The 16,375-nt window shown below is 48.5% G+C and overlaps 1 protein-coding gene across 1 annotated transcript; it reads right to left on the bottom strand.

The window, feature by feature from the left end:
* Positions 1-23: 23 nt before the first annotated feature.
* On the bottom strand, positions 24-14,250 carry SNX27 (sorting nexin 27; the record flags this gene model as incomplete). Its single annotated transcript, XM_060269375.1, has 12 exons — positions 24-583; positions 1,510-1,572; positions 2,418-2,477; positions 2,722-2,850; positions 3,044-3,193; positions 4,075-4,164; positions 5,165-5,328; positions 5,748-5,826; positions 7,136-7,240; positions 8,753-8,817; positions 9,806-9,998; positions 13,855-14,250. Coding segments are annotated over 12 exons (1,542 nt in total), but the record flags the coding sequence as incomplete, so codon positions are not given.
* Positions 14,251-16,375: the final 2,125 nt, after the last annotated feature.

The following is a 16,375-nucleotide window of genomic DNA, read 5'->3' as shown; positions in this document are numbered from 1 at the left end:
ATATATATATGTATATACGTGTGTGATAGTTTGTATATATAATTTTTTTTACATACATACATATATATGTCCAAACAGTGCAAATGGATGTACATTTCTATATCCAGTTTGTTTAAAAAAAAAGGAAAAGAAAAGAACAGAAAAAACCCTCAGCAGAGTCCATCTTTGAACAACAGGAAGGGGGGCAAACGGGGGGGAGACACCCCCCCACAATTTCCAGTGGTAAGAAACTGGATTTCCCACTCCCACCTCCCTCTCTTCCCACCCTTCCTGCTTCCGACAGCTTGGCTGGATCCCTGCCTGCCCCCCGCCCCCCAGTTTCTTTAACATGAAATTCACAAATGGTATTATTAATATTTAGTTTTAAGGGCTTTAATACAATAAACCATTTCCCCCTCTCTCTTTTTCGTTTTTAAAAGTGTTAATTTTCAGGATGGGGGGGGCAGGGAAAGGGATAATACGTTTTGCTTCTCGGTCTGTCTGTGTGTGTGTGTCTGTGTGTTGTTGTCTGATTTTGTCCATGGCGGCCGCGAGGCTAAGTCGTAATGTCTCTGTGCTGTGTCCGCATCATTTGAAAGATGTTCTGGAAAGGAGACCAAAAGAGAGAGAACGGTGGCTAAGATACCAAGAGCAGCGATGGAAAAGTAATCTATGAACACAGACCCTCCCCACAAAATCTGCCTTAAAAGCTGCCAGGGTTGTGAAAGCATTCCTGATGAACGCTGACAAAATCCTCGGAAGGGGCTTTCATGGGCACCTTCAGGGACGGGGGGGCAGCAGCAGGCGAAAGTTCATAAAAGGAGGTTGGCCGGCCAGCCGGCAGACCCAGGTCCTTACCTTGGGTGCAGGCACACACTGCCTTGCCCTAGAGTGATGGGAAGTCAGTTTCCCCAGGCAAAGAAACTACAAATCCCAGGAATCCAAGCAGGAAAATTGCTGCTGGCCATGCTCAGAAGAACAGTTTCAAAGCAGGGATTGGGGGAGCACCACCCATGGTGCACAGATGCTGTTGGGACTCCTAACTCCTTGACCACTGGGCCATGCCGATTACCACTTTAACTACAAATTATTATTATGCTAAGCCCGCAATGTATGCACATTAAACTCGTGCACATTCAGCTTCACATGCGCGGCGGAAAATATATAAATAAATAAAAAGGGGGTGGAAAGGGAGCGGGGTTCTGGGGGGAAATGACTTTGGCAACCCCACCCACCACTGGACCCAACCTGCTTTGGCTATTTGCGTCCCCAGAACGCAACTACCACGTAAGCTGCAGGCTTACTTCATTAAAATTATTAGCAACACTTAGAAACTGCTGTTTTGAGCCAGATCCAGTCTTGGAAGACGTCTGGGCCGTTTGAAAGGGGGTGCCTCTTTGAAGCAGACCAGGGGGTGGGGTAGCTCTCCCCAACCTCAAGCACGTTCCGCACAACACAGAGAAGAAGCAGAGCTCTCAAACGGCACTTGCGCTAGAAAACTGGGGGGGGGAGTGTTCCCTAACCCCTTACCTTGCTGCACATGTTGTCTTTACTGCAGTTCTTGTTATCCTTGTCTGTCGCCTCTTCCTCCACCTTTGAAAGGAAGGACAGGATTGTTTTAAGAGGAAGTATGGAAGCGAGCGGCAGTCTATCAGCTCTAGGAGCAGAGGTGTCAGCCCCGCCTCTTCCTCCACCCATCCCCGCCCTTCCCATCAAGCCTCTTGAGGTCCACCTTGACAGGTCTCTTGTCTTCCCCAAACCAGGCGCACCTCCAAATGGGGTCTGCCCACTTGCACTGTTCCTGCTAGCCCCAACGTCACATGGCTATGCCAGCTGGAGACTGTGGGAATTGTAGTCCGAAACATCTGGAGGTGCACTAGGTGGGGTGGGAAGACTAAGGAGGCAGCCAGGAATTTGGAGGCAGCATTCCATTGGCTCCCGGGAATAATAAAAAATGGCAGCTCTTCCAGTTCTTGGCTTGCACGTGCCACACAAGAGCCCTGAAGCTGGATCAGGCCAAGGGGCTCTTCTCATTCAACATCTTCTTTCTCACAGTGGGCGAACAGATTCTTCCTGCAAGTCCACAGGTGGCGCATGAAGGCGAGAGCCCTCCACATTGTTATGCATAAGACATGCCCTACCGGATCAGGCCAAAGACGGTCCACCTAGTCCAGCATCTTGTTCGCACAGTGGCCAACAAGATGCTCTAATGGGAAGCACAAGCGATGGGAATGAACAGGGTCTCTGCCCTCTCCTGGAAGGTGAGGAGGAGCATCTCTTAGTGGCTGCTGCAGGACCACTTTGGAAAACCCTTTTCCAGCCTGGCAGACAAGTTTTGCCAGCCTTGCACACCGAGAACCGTAGGGGAAGATATCTCCAGGTGGAAGGCAAAAACACGCTTTGCATCAAGATAAATGATGCCAAATGTGACTTCTCACCTCTTTCCGCCACTTGAGCTCGCAGAACACTCGTTCGAAACATTCGTGCATGTAGTTAAACTGCAATGGGGTGGGAGAGAGAGAGGAAAAAAACCACAGCCATCTCTCAGGACTGAGAGTTTGCACCTCTCACTCAGCTCAACCACAGCTCCACCGACCAGACACCTCTTATCCCCAAAAGGTCAGAGGCTGTGTCTCCTTGGTGCCCCCTGGTGGCAGCTCCCAAATCATCACTAGATATTCCATCCCCCTGCCACCTCCCCGATGCCTCGCCTCGCTCTCTTCCCCGTAGACCCACACTTACGTAAGGGGTGAAGATCTTCACCCAGCGTGGCTTCTTTTCCCCCCGCGCGTATTCGAAGCAGAACGCCATGCCCTCCTCGTCCGTGTCCCATCGCTGCATCTCGTCCCATTCGAAGGCTATTACCTGGTTCTGCAAGAGCAGAGAGCGGGCGGAGCTGTCATCGAGAGGGAACGAGGCCCACCTCAGGTGTGGGGGCCTTTCAGCCCCAACAGAACCCTAAAGACACCTTGAAGCTCCTTCTAGGAAAAGCTTCTCTGGACGCTCTCACCCCACAGCGGCAACCCACCCCAACCGCCCCAGCCAGGGACCCGGGGCAGCTGACCTCTAGCTGACCCTCCTCGGTGCAGGCATGGAGTTTAAAGTGCTTGATGCTGATGGCTGTGATCACGTGACCCTTCCGCCGCGAGTCACAGGAGCAGTGCGGGAAGATGATCTCGTTGTAACCCTCGCAGGTCCGCAGCATGTTCAGGTACTGCAGGGGAGGAAGCCGCAGGAAGTGAGGAGAGAATGCGCCCTCCCTGGTTTCTAATCTGATTGGCTGAAAGGCCAGCCAATCAACCACAGCCAGAGTTGTTCCCACCCGCACCCACATCCCGCTTCTTAGGGTTAATTATAAAGCGATGCTTGCACATTTATTTGCTCATTTAAGAGGATTTAAAAGGCTCCATAAAATGCTTCCCAACCCTGTCCATCCAATACTGGAACAGTAAAATAACAAATGGCGTATTGCCTTGTAATTCATTTCACTCAATTTTAACTCTCCTATCTAAAAGTATTTTTTTGTGTACAGTTCTCTCCCGACTTTCCTTTACCAGCTTCCTACTTACCATTTTTTTTAATAGATTAAAATCAATAAAAATTTCAACTATATTAGGAAAGCATAACCAGCATTAGACTAAATGTCTTTGAAAATGCCAACATTAAAATTGGAAAAGGCACTAAACGAGGCTGTCCTCTCACTGCTGTTCTTGGCTATTCATTACTATGGAACTTCTGGCAACAGCAGTGAGGGAGGTTTCAGACATTAAGTGCTATGAAACGGCTGGTGCACAACATAAAATCAGTTTATTTGCAGATGATGCCGCTCTTTTGATTTTGATTTCCAATCCAATCTCATCCATCGCCAAGATTAAAACTTTGTTAACTCAATGCAGTCAATGTGATCAATTCTAAACATGAAATACCAATCAAAAGAGAGGAAAAGGATCTTAAAAACTCAAGTTACAAAATTCCACATACGATATAGAAGAGGGTTCGCTGCTTCCAGGCGCTACAGCCCAGCAGGAAGGAACAGCAAAGCCCACATCCCAGAATGCCTTGCTCTGAATGGGGGGGGGGGAGGACTTCCCTTACCATGACCATCTTCCGTTGCTCACAGAGCTTCTGCAGCTGGTAGGACTTCTCCTCGGCTTTAATGTACCCCTTCTTCACGTCATCAACAGCCTGGATGACATAAGAAGCATTCAGAGACCAGCCTGGTTCTTCAACTAGGGCCGACACCAATATTTTTTGTTTCTCCTTGGCTCAGCTACCACAAGATCACCCAGGTGTGCCTAGACCAGCTTTGGTCACCCTCCATTCCACTCCACTGCCACACCAGCTCCTGACGTCCTGTCATTAGGACTTCAAGTTTCTAGTCCTTATGCTTAAAGCTCTTTTTAATAGGCCTCTTATGACTGCCTGACATACAGTTTAGCATTTTGATTCTGTGTCTTTCAGCTTTATCAATGTGCATTGTTATTAGTTTTATCAAAGGTAACTGCCGATCATTATAGAATGTTTTAATGGTCTGCTGACTACCTGTAAAGAAAGCAAAGTACAGGTAACTCGCAACTTACCTACATTTTACTTTTGCGATTGCAGCTTTGTGTGGAGGGGAGGGCGGAATAAATAAATAAATGGAGAGCGGAGGAAACCCACTCTCCAATTATTTATTCCCCCCACACACACACACCTGCACAAATATGCAATGGCAGCACCCCAGAGCCCCCATGCCGCCTTCCCAAAGCCAGGTGAGCGAGGTGCCCCCTGCCACCTCCTCCCCAAAGCCCAGAAAGCAGCCCTGCACCCTTGCAGTGAGTGGGCCCGGTTCCAGGGGTTCCTGGCTTTGCACAATTTTGCTCATATGTACAACAGGCAGGGACATAAACCCCTGTGTAAGATGCGTGTCACTTGTAGTATTCTGAAAGAGGGAGGAAAACTTCTCTATGCCTACTGTCACCATACCATGTATAATTTTATGCACTTCTATTTGTGCTAGCCCAGCTGCCTTTCACCTCCTTCTCCCGCTCCCTGCCACGTGGTCCTCCGTGTCTCTACAGGCACTGTGTGTGAGACCCTCTGCAATCCGGGAGCGCCTTCAAAAAGAAGAGCCCGCGAAAAGACAGACGGACACACATACACAAAGACCGTGCAAGCACAGAGACTGCCCGAGAGCGCCCACCTGGTGGAAGAAATACGTGACCGCCAGGTCATTGTCGTTCAGAAGGACCTCCTCCTCCGTGGTGAAGAGCCACTTCCGGATTGTCAGGCAGGTCCCCGGCACGGCCGAGGTGTAGTTCTGCACGTAGAGCTTGTGGGGGAACTCGTTGGGCGCCAGCTTCCGCACTGCGTGGTGTGTGGAGGATGCAGAAATGGGGGAGGGGGGAGGAAGTGAAGAATTGGTACCACATATGCAGAGGGTGCTAATTTAACTCCCCCCACGGATCCATAAGCAAAGATGCCTAAACTCACACCAGATCCTTTTTAACCAATCTCACTGCCTAATTCCAGTGGGTGGCCCTGAATTACAGTATTCTGGGTTGTAGGGAGAGAGAAAATCTCAATTACTTCCTCCGCAACGTGTAAAATCTTATAAAGGTATCATGCATTTCCCCCCACTTAGCAGTTTCTCATTTTTTTCTGGATTTTGTCGGCTGCTTGAGCTTTTCCCTCCTAGGGAAGGGGCTCAAGGAAATTTCTGAACCTGCCAAAGAAAGACAAACACCCCACACACTCTGAACCTCCCACCCGGCTTCAGGCCTCACCAAATGAGTGATTGATCACTTCAAACAAGGCAAAGTAGTTGGCAGTTGTGCTGTCCATCCCAACTTTGGCAGCAACAGCCTGGAGGGCAAGAAGCAGGAGAAAGAAAGAATAAGCATCAGACAAACTGGGGGGGGGGTGTTTAATCCCTGGGACAGTGCAAGGCACAGCAGGGCTGCCTCTGGGCACACGACTGTCCCTTCAAGGGATGCGAATACACACACAGAACGGCTGGCAGATACATTCTTCCATCTTTGGTGCCCTTGGGCTTCGTTATTCTGGTCTCAAGCACATCAATAAATATCTAAAAGGCTCAAATCGCCTGTTCAGGCCTTCCCACCACTGTCGCCCCTGAGTATGCGGGCTGATAATGTGAAAGCTGATAATGTGAAAGCTGGTCACTCTACAGACGTTAGCTGTTAGCTAAGATGTTTTCATTTGTTTTTAATGCTATGGCCCATCCTGGCACCTTAGAGCAGTGTTTCCCAACCTTGGGTCTCCAGCTGTTTTTGGACTACAATTCCCACCTCCCCTGGCCACTGGTCCTGCTAGCTAGGGATGATGGGGGTTGTAGTCCAAAAACAGCTGGAGACCCAAGGTTGAGTAACCCTGGCTTAGAGTGAATGGCGAGTAATAAATTAATAAGTGATAATCATAATAGGTTCCACTGTACCTTGGGGCAGTTCATAATGGTCATTATGTTAAAATAATAATAATAATAATAATAATAATAATAATAATAATGAAAATGGGGTGAGCTGCTAATTCTCAAGCCTGACTCTGAGGCCAGAGGCATGAAGCCTGAGCCAACCCCCACATCTGCTTGTTATTTTAGAGCAAGGACTCAGTGCACCTTCTTCTTGCAAAGTGATTCAGGCTCTGGAGATGGTTAGGTCAGCTCAGTTTCAATTTCCAATATTAAGGCGGGAGAGGAGGTGTGAGGAGGAGGAGGAAAGGGCTGGGGCTTTGAACTGAGCAGGGGTGGAAAAGGCTAGCAACAATGGCCTGGCCTTCTAGCTTCCCAAGGCCTTATTCTGCTACTGGAGACAGGCAAAGAGCCACTCATAAGGGCACATCCCAGTGCAGACAGCCACAAAGGGTGCCCCACACTTCCCTTTTCATGTCTCTCAGGGTGGACTTTCCCCACACAAACGACTCAGTGTGTCACGTGCAGAATAGGAAGTTAAGCCTGAAGATACCCTCCATCTGAAACCTGAGACAGTGGCTGCCTGTCTGTGCAGACAAATAAGGCAGCTTCTCACATTTCTAAAAGTCTACAAAGTCTTCCTTAAAAACAGAAACAGCGCATAGAGTAAAGAAATCCAAGTTTCTTTCTTTCTCTGTTGCCAGTGAGGAAACAGGTCCCTAGATGCCCCCCTGCCCTCCTCACCTGATACACCTGGTCTGTGGTGCTGTTCTTTTTGACCCGGACGGTCACTGTCGTGATGTCTGGAAGCACCACTCTGAGCTCCACGTCCGACACGCCGTTGTAGTTCTAGGGTGCAAGGGCAGGTAGATAAACCCAGGATTTATTGTTTTTGTTTAAGGTATGCCTCTCAGGCTGCAGTACCAGGTTTTTTAAGTCTGGTTTCTCCAGGGCACAAGGAAAGGATTCTCAGCTATGAGGAGTGATGTCGTAAAGAGATAGGGAAAGAGAGGGGAGCCACACAGGGATGGGATGGGGAGGAGAGCTTTGGCCCTCCAGACGTTGCTGAACTGCAGCTCCTATCAGCCCCAGCAAGCATGCTCAATGGCTAGGGGTGATGGGAGACATCTAAATGGCCAAGGATTCCCTGCACCTAGTCAAGTGGAACCCTGCATTATCAAACTAGATTCTTTCCTACCATGAGAGGCTGAGGGAATCGAGCCTGCCTAAAAGGGTATATGGCAGCCACTGGTCTGGAAAAGCCTTTGGTCCCACCATAATGAAAGGGGGTGGGCTGTGGCTTCCCTGTATCGTGGGGAACACCCCTCTGCACACAATCTTTTAGAAGAAACCCTGCTCCAAAGGAGTACTGGGCAGCAAACAGATCAATACTAATACAACGGAGACTTCTTTAAAAAGGTTTAATACAACCTTCTAAAAATATCATTTAAAACTCATAAAAGCCATCACTTGTCCTTAAAATAATTTCAGAATTTCCAGGAAGGGGGTGGGTGTGTTCCCCACAAATCAGGAACCACCACTAAAAACATCCTGTGACAAGTCAGGCAACCTCCAGTGGCAGTGGCACCACCCACAGGGCCTCCCCTGCTGATGGCTGCACCTCTTTGAGGTACCTGGATCCCCAAGCCCCATGGCTCAGAAGGCGCTTTGCCTGGAGGGCCAAGCAAGTTCTTGCTCTGGAAGGGCAGCTTCTATCTACAGCCACACAGGAGGTTAGATATGCATGTATAGGTGGGGGCCTTCTCCCCCAGCCAATCTAGCCCAGGACACCTTGTCCTGCTTTTCCCGTTTGTTGAGATGACTGTCCCGCTCTTCTGCCAACTATGTCCTCCTCAAAGAGGCTCAAAGTATACCGCTCATAAAAAATGAAATGAAATGTGACGGGCCAATCCACTTAAACAGAAAGCAGGAAAGCGGAGTGTAGGTGTTAAAGCGGAGTGTAGGTGTTAAGATTTTCAAAAAACAACAATTAAGAACTCAAAACACACACAATATCCTAACTCTCCTGAAATGCCTGGCAGGAAAAGTCATTGCTGAGCTTCTCAAAGCTCTAGAAACCTTGATGAGAGATTGCACTGATATCCCACCATTTTCTGCAAAGAGCTCAAGGTGGTCTGCATGGTTCTATCTCATATCATTTAATCCCCACAACAATCCTGTGAAGTAGGTTAGGCAGAGAGGCAGTGACTGGCCTAAAGTCACCCGGTGAGCTTTGCGGGCAAGTGGGGATTTGAACCCTGGTCTCCAAGGACTTAGTCCAACACTCTAGGCCATACTTTAAGCATCAACTGCACATGCTCCGGCACCTCCCCTGCAGCGTCCGGTTTTTTGCTCGCCTACCTCATCTGACTCTGACAAGAACTCCTGCATGATGTCGCTCTCCCCGATGACCCGGATGGAACACACTGCAGAGGGAAGGAGAATGGCTCAGTTAATGGGCAGGAAGAGGGCATTGGCAGGACACAAGGAGGTCTCAGTGGGGGTGGAGAGGGAGGTAGTGCCCCCCCATCCAGTACTGATCAAATGCACACCTCCTTAGCTACAGGACTAGGTGCTCCCAGGATAATCTTTGCACCTTCTGCCTTATGCAGACTTCCATGCCAAAGGAGGAATCTGAGGGGCTGTATGGTAGGCAAAGGCTGTTTCCTATCGACCACAATTCTCAAAGCTTCCAGGGCGGCCTGAGACTTGATTAAAGAACTGCCAGGGTCAGAGATGGGCAGCCTGAGAGGCCCTCTAGATGCTCTCGGGACTACAACTCCCATTGTCATTTGCCCATGCTGGATTCTGCGGCTGCTGGGACTTGGGAGTCCAGCCACATCGGGGAGGGGGCAGGGGGCACAGACATTTCCCAGGTGGTCGATTGAATGAGGTTTAGCTGGTTGCATGATTTAATACATCTGCATGTATCTGCTTATTCTCGTAACTCTAAATAAAAAATGCACCCTCTCCAAACAGGAATTCCTTCCCGCCAACCCTTATAAGGAACGCCTCTTTTAAGAGCATGACGTTACCTTGCACTGAAAATAGGATCTGTTGCTTAAATTTTTAATCTTAAATTATTGTTGCTATTTTTTTTTCTTATTGACAGTTTTATTGGGGTTTTTCAATATAAGCCTCTTTGAGGCTTGTTAAGTTGGTTTGTTTGCTTCTTACAATCAAGCCGTGTATAAATGTTTTGGAACTAAATAATAAATGCATGCAAAATCTGTGGCGTAGTTCACTGCAGGGGTACTTTTAAAAATCAAATTATTAGCCTTTCTGAAACCTTTTGTTTCAGCTCCACTTCTCAGGAGGCAGCTGACCAAACGGTAGTTTGTTCAGATGAACCAGCTGCCAGTGGGGAGCATGCCAAGGGCACCCTCCCCGACACACGTGCTCTTTTCTGCGTACCCTTTTCAAGGTATTCCTCCAGCCCCCGTCGCCTGGCATCCAACTGCTGCTCTGACAACGAGAAGGGCCACTTGCCCGGCAGGCGGGGGAAGGTGAAGCTGGCAAACTCCCGCTTCAAGTTCTGGTGCAGGATGGCAAACTCGCGGTACCGCTTGGAACACAGCTGCCGGCCTGCCATGTAAACATTGTAGACCTGGGAGGGAGGGGGGGAAAGGGCAGGGGGGAAACAAGGTGAAGGCGAGTCTGCGTATTACAAACATATAATAAAACCATAAACAATTAAAAAGAAAACATCAATTAACCACTGCCGAAGGATATACTCAAATCCAGCAAATGTACTGGGGAAGGGCAGTAGCTCAGGGGTAGAGCACCTGCTTTGAGTGCAGAAGGCTCCAGGTTCAATCCCCAACGGCATCCCCAGGTAGGGATGGGGAAAACTCCCTGCTTGAAACCTTGGAGAGCTGATAGTAGTCAGTGTGAACAACACTGAGCATGATGGACCAATGGCTCAACTCGGAATAAGGCAGCTATCTTTGGTCTAATTAAGGGGTCGATAAGCAGAATTCCACAGCTATCTCCCAGGCTGTTTACCTCACTGTGTTTTTTGAAATATATAATATGTTGCTATTTGAACACCAGTTTATGAATACTTTTCTTATCAATCAACTTTTTGTAAGCAGGAAGTTGCCTTACATCAAGTAAGACTCACTGTTACATCAAGCTCAATATTGTCCACACTGACTGGCAGTCTCTCTCCAGGAGATGGAAACTGGGACCTTCTGCCTGCAAAGCAGGTGTACTGAGCTTGTTTTACTCATCCATACTCTCAAACACCCCACATACGTTCTCATTATTCCGTCCTCTTAGCCTAGCTATGCCAAAAAAACTTGAAGTTCTTACCATCAAAAATTCTGATTTGTTTCATAGGAAGAACAACACAACATAAATAACAGCATAATCTATAGAGATGCATTGCCCAGGGCGGGGGGATAACAAACTTCTAATTCTGCCCTAAAATCAGATCTCCCTCCAGCACAGTACATTATTTGGTAGAGTTGCCATACGTCCGGAATTTTCCAGACATAGCCGGAATACTGCAGTCGGAAGCAGTGCCTGGGCGGAAATCGCTGAAATGTCCAGGAAAATCCATATTTATAGCAGCCAATGTCTAGATTTCTTTCAAAATAGTTCAAAAACTTCATTTTCTTTTTGCAAAAAAAAAAAAAACCTCAACAAATTTGTGGAGACCCCTAAGACATCAACACACATACTCCAATTCAGCACATGATCCTTTCTAAACAGGCACTTTGTCTCTCCTTGGAAATATAGTTCCTGTTTCACAACTGGAGGGGAGAGAGAGGGAGGGGGTGGAAATCAATGCAACATCCGTCTTGCCCGTTCAGGGAGCAAACTTCCCCACTGTACTCAGAGCCTGTAAATAAGCTGTCTCATTCCACTTGCTGATGAGTAATTTATAGCCACACACACACTTTCAAACTGGCACAAGCTGAAAGGTCCCAAACCCCACAAGACCAGAAGGGATCTGAAGGCTTCACTGGGTCCTTTGGGAGTTTGTGGGCAGCAGGCCGCTTTGGCACAGGCTGGCACAGCAGATGGGCACACGCCCCACTCCTGCAGGGCTGGCACATGACCAGGAATAACTCCGCTTTTCAATGGCTACCGAAAGACCCACAAGGGGTGAGCTATGTTTTGGAGAACGTTCGAAAGAGGCAGCGTGGAGCAGCTCTGGAATGGAGATGGGACGTCCTTGGTTCCTCCTGGGCAGAAGAAACAGTCGGACAGAGTGTCCTCTGCAACAGAATCACCCTCTCCTGGCTACTTTACTCAGTGCATGGCAGGATGGGACAGCCGGTGGTTTTCACAATGGGGAGTCCAATGGCAAAGAGGAACAGCAGAAGCTGAAGACCCCCCTGGAGTGGCCATGTAGATAACACGTTTTGCTGCATCTAGGTCGCATTCATGCCACACACTGGAAGGACATCACTTCCCCCAAAGAATCCTGGGAACATAGTTTACCCCCTGCAAAAAGCTACAGTCCCCAGCACCCTTAAACTACAGATCCTAGGCTTCTTCAGGGGAGCTTCAAATATGTTGCTGTGGATGTGGCCAAAGTGAGGTTGGCTTTCTTTCCATCATCCGAAGAGGAACCTCATAGGTGCTAAAAGGCATCGACATGTTTCCTTCATCAGGGTTGGGTCAGAGTAGAATTTGTTCCAAATGCCCTCTCCTTCGGAGGTGAGGCCAATGGCAGATAAACGGATTGTGGAATGCCTTTCGCAAACCATTTGTCCAGTGTGCACACACAGTCTGCTCTTATCCTGATTAAATCGGTTGCCGTTTTTGTCAAGCCACAACAAAGCAGCCATTTTATTGTTTTAGATTCACTTGTTTATTGGCAATTTCCCAGCCTTAACCTGAGGTTAGAAAGAGTCATGAAGGATAAGGCTACCTGTGGCTACTAGCCAAAATGACTCTGTTCTATCCTCCCCTGTCGGAGACAGATGCCTCTGGGGATCCCAAGCAGGGAGAGCGGCTGCTGGCGCACAGGTCCTGCTTGTGGGCTTCCCAGAGGCACCTGGTTGCCTGCTGTGAGGGCAGGATGCTGCATTTGACCCATCAAGCTCTTCTGATGTTCCTGTGCTGTGGGCTGAACCTGGAACCACTGCCTGCCAAGCAGATGCTCTGCCTCTCAATCCATTCTGCTTAGGGTTGTCTACACCACGGGGAAGAGGCTCTCCAGGGTTTCAGGGAGGGGACCTGTGCAGCCCTAGCTGGAGATGCCTTGAGGTACTGAACCTGGGACTTGACATGTGAAAAGTCTGAGCAACAGTGGCCTTGCTTGAATGGAGACTTGGACATCAGAAGATGCAGCGAGAAGCAAATTCTGGGAGTTTGGGAGCATTGAGAGTTGTCAAGAGGTTCCTAGTCTCCTCCCATAGCCACAATTCCTATACAGTGGTTTAACAATCTCTCTTCACAGGGAACTATGGGAATTGTAGCTCTTAGGGAGAAGGGGGGGTGTCTCCTAACAGGTCACAGCACCCTTAAAGAACTACAGCTCCCAGAATCCTTAAGGAGCAAAGCCATGGCTGTGGAAAGTGACATCACAATCTGCTTTAAATGTGTGGTGTGAATGGGGCCGTCTTCTCTTCTTTAGAGTTCACTGTGCCATACAGAGCGTGCTCACGTACAGTTTATGTGTGTGGTACAGAAGCTGTACTTCTCAGGACAGAGCAGGGCTGTGTAGAATTATTAAAACAGCAGAGAGCATTATTGGCTGCTCACTCTCCACCTTAGAACAAATCTATACCACCAGGTGCCATAGAAAAGCACTAGACATATCAAGAGATCCAACGCACCCTGGACACCATTTCTTTCAGCTCCTGCCATCGGGACGGAGATATAGAACTATGCAGGCAAGAACGAGCCGTCTCGGGAACAGTTTCTTCTCTAGAGCGATTTTGGCCTTAAATGGAAAGCCTGGACTTTGAAGTCATCTTATTTTACTTGTTATTTGTATTATATTTACTGTTTTTAATTAGGTTTTGTAATTTTGGATTATGCGGAATGCTTTATCTGAGTGGATGTAGCAACCGAGTAATTTTGTTGTTCCTGCAAGGGGACAATGACAATAAAGATATCTTACAATGAAGATATCTTATCTTATCTTATCTTATCTTTCTGCTTGCCAGAAAGCTCGGTGATGAGGCGGGGAGTTCCCAAAGACTTGCACAAGCAGTTTGGAGAAAAGGGGGGGGTCCTGCTGCCTTTTCCCTCCTCCACATTACAGACCAAGAGGAATCCCGCTCCTCTCCGCTGTGCATGCCCAAGAGACAGAGAGGAGGAGACAGACAGGAGAGTTGCACACGGGCAAACGCTGAAGGCCGACACTCTCTCTTTTGCCCAAACATTTGCTAGCAGGACTCTACACCAGTCGGGGAGCAGAAAGACATGCCAGAGCGTTCCAAAGCCCTCCGTCACGAGGCACAGGCACCCAAGAGGGACCCCCCAGCCGGGCTGGTACTCACCACAAACTTCTCACCATTCTGTTCCACATGCTTGTAGGTGGGGATGGAGATGGGCACCGCCTGCTTCTCTGTGTAGTCGTAGAACGACTGGCCCAGAGAGTCGTCGCTCGGGTCGAGGTTGTCAGCCTCGTGGGGGGGAACCGACAGAACCGTCAGGATCAGCTCCTTCTCCCCCGCTCGGATCAGGTCCACCACTTGCTTGTGCGTCGCCCCTTCAACGTTCACGCCGTTCCTGGCAGAGGAGAAGGGGAGACGGTTGTTCCACAAGCTTGAGGCAGGCGTCAACGTTATTGGAGTCAGTATTAGCAAATAAAAACGAGTGCAGAAACTGAAGCAACAGAACAGCTCCAGGATTTGAAAATCAAAGGAAAATAAAGGGACAGGGGGTGTTAAAATTCAGGACTTTCCCTGGTGCCTTACTTCTGGTGTATCAGGCCCCTCTTAAAAAGTGTAAAAGGCTGGGAAGAGATAGGAACAATCCCAGGCGAGAGTTAGGATGTGCTACTATCTTTTGCGAGTGGTAAGAGATAAGAATTACTTTTAAGAGAGGACTCCTTATTCTACTTATTCTACTTCTATTTTTTGTAGCTGCTATTTTATCGTATTATGAAAAACTTTAATAAAAATCTCATTGCAAAAAAAGAAGTGTGCCTCGCTATTGCTTGCCAACATCATTTAATAATAACCGAGGTGGTGTGTGGATTTCAAGATGATCTCTGCTGCAAGCTGCCCTGCTTAGCTGCGCAGACTCCTTTTTTACAAGCTTCCACTTAGTGGGGTGGGATGAGTAAGTCCTGATCTGTCTTATCTGTAGCTGTGCTTTTAGACTGTTGTTGGATGTTCCTAACTGGTTTCAATGCAAGTTGATCTGTGTCACTCCATGAGAAATGCAACTAACAAATATTATAAATAAGCCTGCCATTGAGGGCTGCTAGATGTCCTTTGCTCTCATTCTTAACTTCTTTTCTAAGCCACTGAGCTCACTGGCTGGTGCCACTAACCCAGAAACCTATGCAGTAAAGACAATTTGGTGGAAATATTTGGAAAGTGATGCCTAAGGGGAGGAGGTGAATTTAGAGCAACCTAACTTTTCTCTCTCTAACACACACACACACACACACACACACACACACACACAAAATGATGGGAGCTGAAGGGGCAGCAATTATTCAGGAGACACCTTGCACTTACAGTGGGCAGCTCAAACTAGTTACTGACTAAGGCTGCAGAACTTGCCCCCCGCCACCCTGTTCAATGCCATTTACAAACTCGACAGGAGCCTGTCCCATCCCGTTTAAGGCGCACGCAGGCAAAATCATTTGGGAACTTGGGAAGGAAATGTTTTGTAAACAGAGCTGTGCAGGAGGAGGTGGGGGGAAGGCAACTTTCTGGCTCTTGAAAACGCAACACACAAACACACACACTTCCCCCAATAGAGAGGAATTTCCTTCTTCGGGGACTTTCACTTGCAGAACAATGCCTCAAAAGTCCAGAGGAGCTCGGACGAGCCTGAATTCGGAGAGAACATTGAGCGTGAAGGGAAAATCATCCACAGGGAGCCCGAGACATTTATCTTCAAAACAACAACAATGCAATAGGCAGATTAGAAGCCTGGATCCTTACAGCAGCTACTAGACTGTGCGTAAAATTGTTCATTAGAGGCACTGAGTCCCTGCACATCTGTGGCTCTTGGTCTCCCTCCAGAGCAACCAAGAGAACAGGCAAGTCGTCCATGGATAGCAAGGGAGCCATTCCCCAGCTCCGTTTATTAAAAGTCCAATTCACCAATGCAAGGCCAACTGAAGAACAGGAAGTGTGGAAGGGGGAGCCCTCCAAGGAAGAGAGACAACCATCCTCCCCATCGCCAGAGAGCAAATGCGATGTAGCAGTTAAAAGAGAGTCAGACTAGCACCCTTGGAGAGACCAGGGTTCAAATCCCCACTTGGGCATGAAGCTCCCTGGGAGTGACCTTTGGCCAGTCATTGCCTCTCTCAATCTAAACTCCCTTTCAGGGTTAAATAAGGGGGGGATTCACGCATGTTGGAAGGGATCCTGAGGGTCAGCTAGTCCAACCCCCATCGGCCAAGAGTGGCTGGGGCAACCCAGTCAGATGGGCAGGGTATATGTAATAAATGTAGTACCGGTAGTAGTAGTAGTAGTAGTAGTAGTAGTATTAATGCAGGAATCTTCACCTTTAAAGTCACAGCTGCAGGATGCAGTGGGGAGGAGGCTGTCAAATCTGGCCTTGACCACACAGGCCCGAGAAAACTGACCACAACAAGTGAGTCTGTTTTCAAAAGGCTCACGTCTGCAAGCACATTGGGCACACACCCTGACCACAGTTCCCTCACAGACCTCCAAGGAGAAGCACTGGCTTTCTTTTCCCGCTACAGAACTAAATTTAGCTGTGTTTATTCGGTTGGCAAGATTGTTGGTTAAAGGCATCTAAAATAGTTTATTCAACAGTTTAAAGAGTGGTGGGTGTCCTGGCTCCCCCGCCAGCAACATCCTGGCTAAATGG

Source organism: Zootoca vivipara, chromosome 17 (assembly GCF_963506605.1).
Source record: "Zootoca vivipara chromosome 17, rZooViv1.1, whole genome shotgun sequence".
Classification (NCBI taxonomy): domain Eukaryota; kingdom Metazoa; phylum Chordata; class Lepidosauria; order Squamata; family Lacertidae; genus Zootoca; species Zootoca vivipara.
This window is presented reverse-complemented; position numbering and strand designations above follow the sequence as displayed.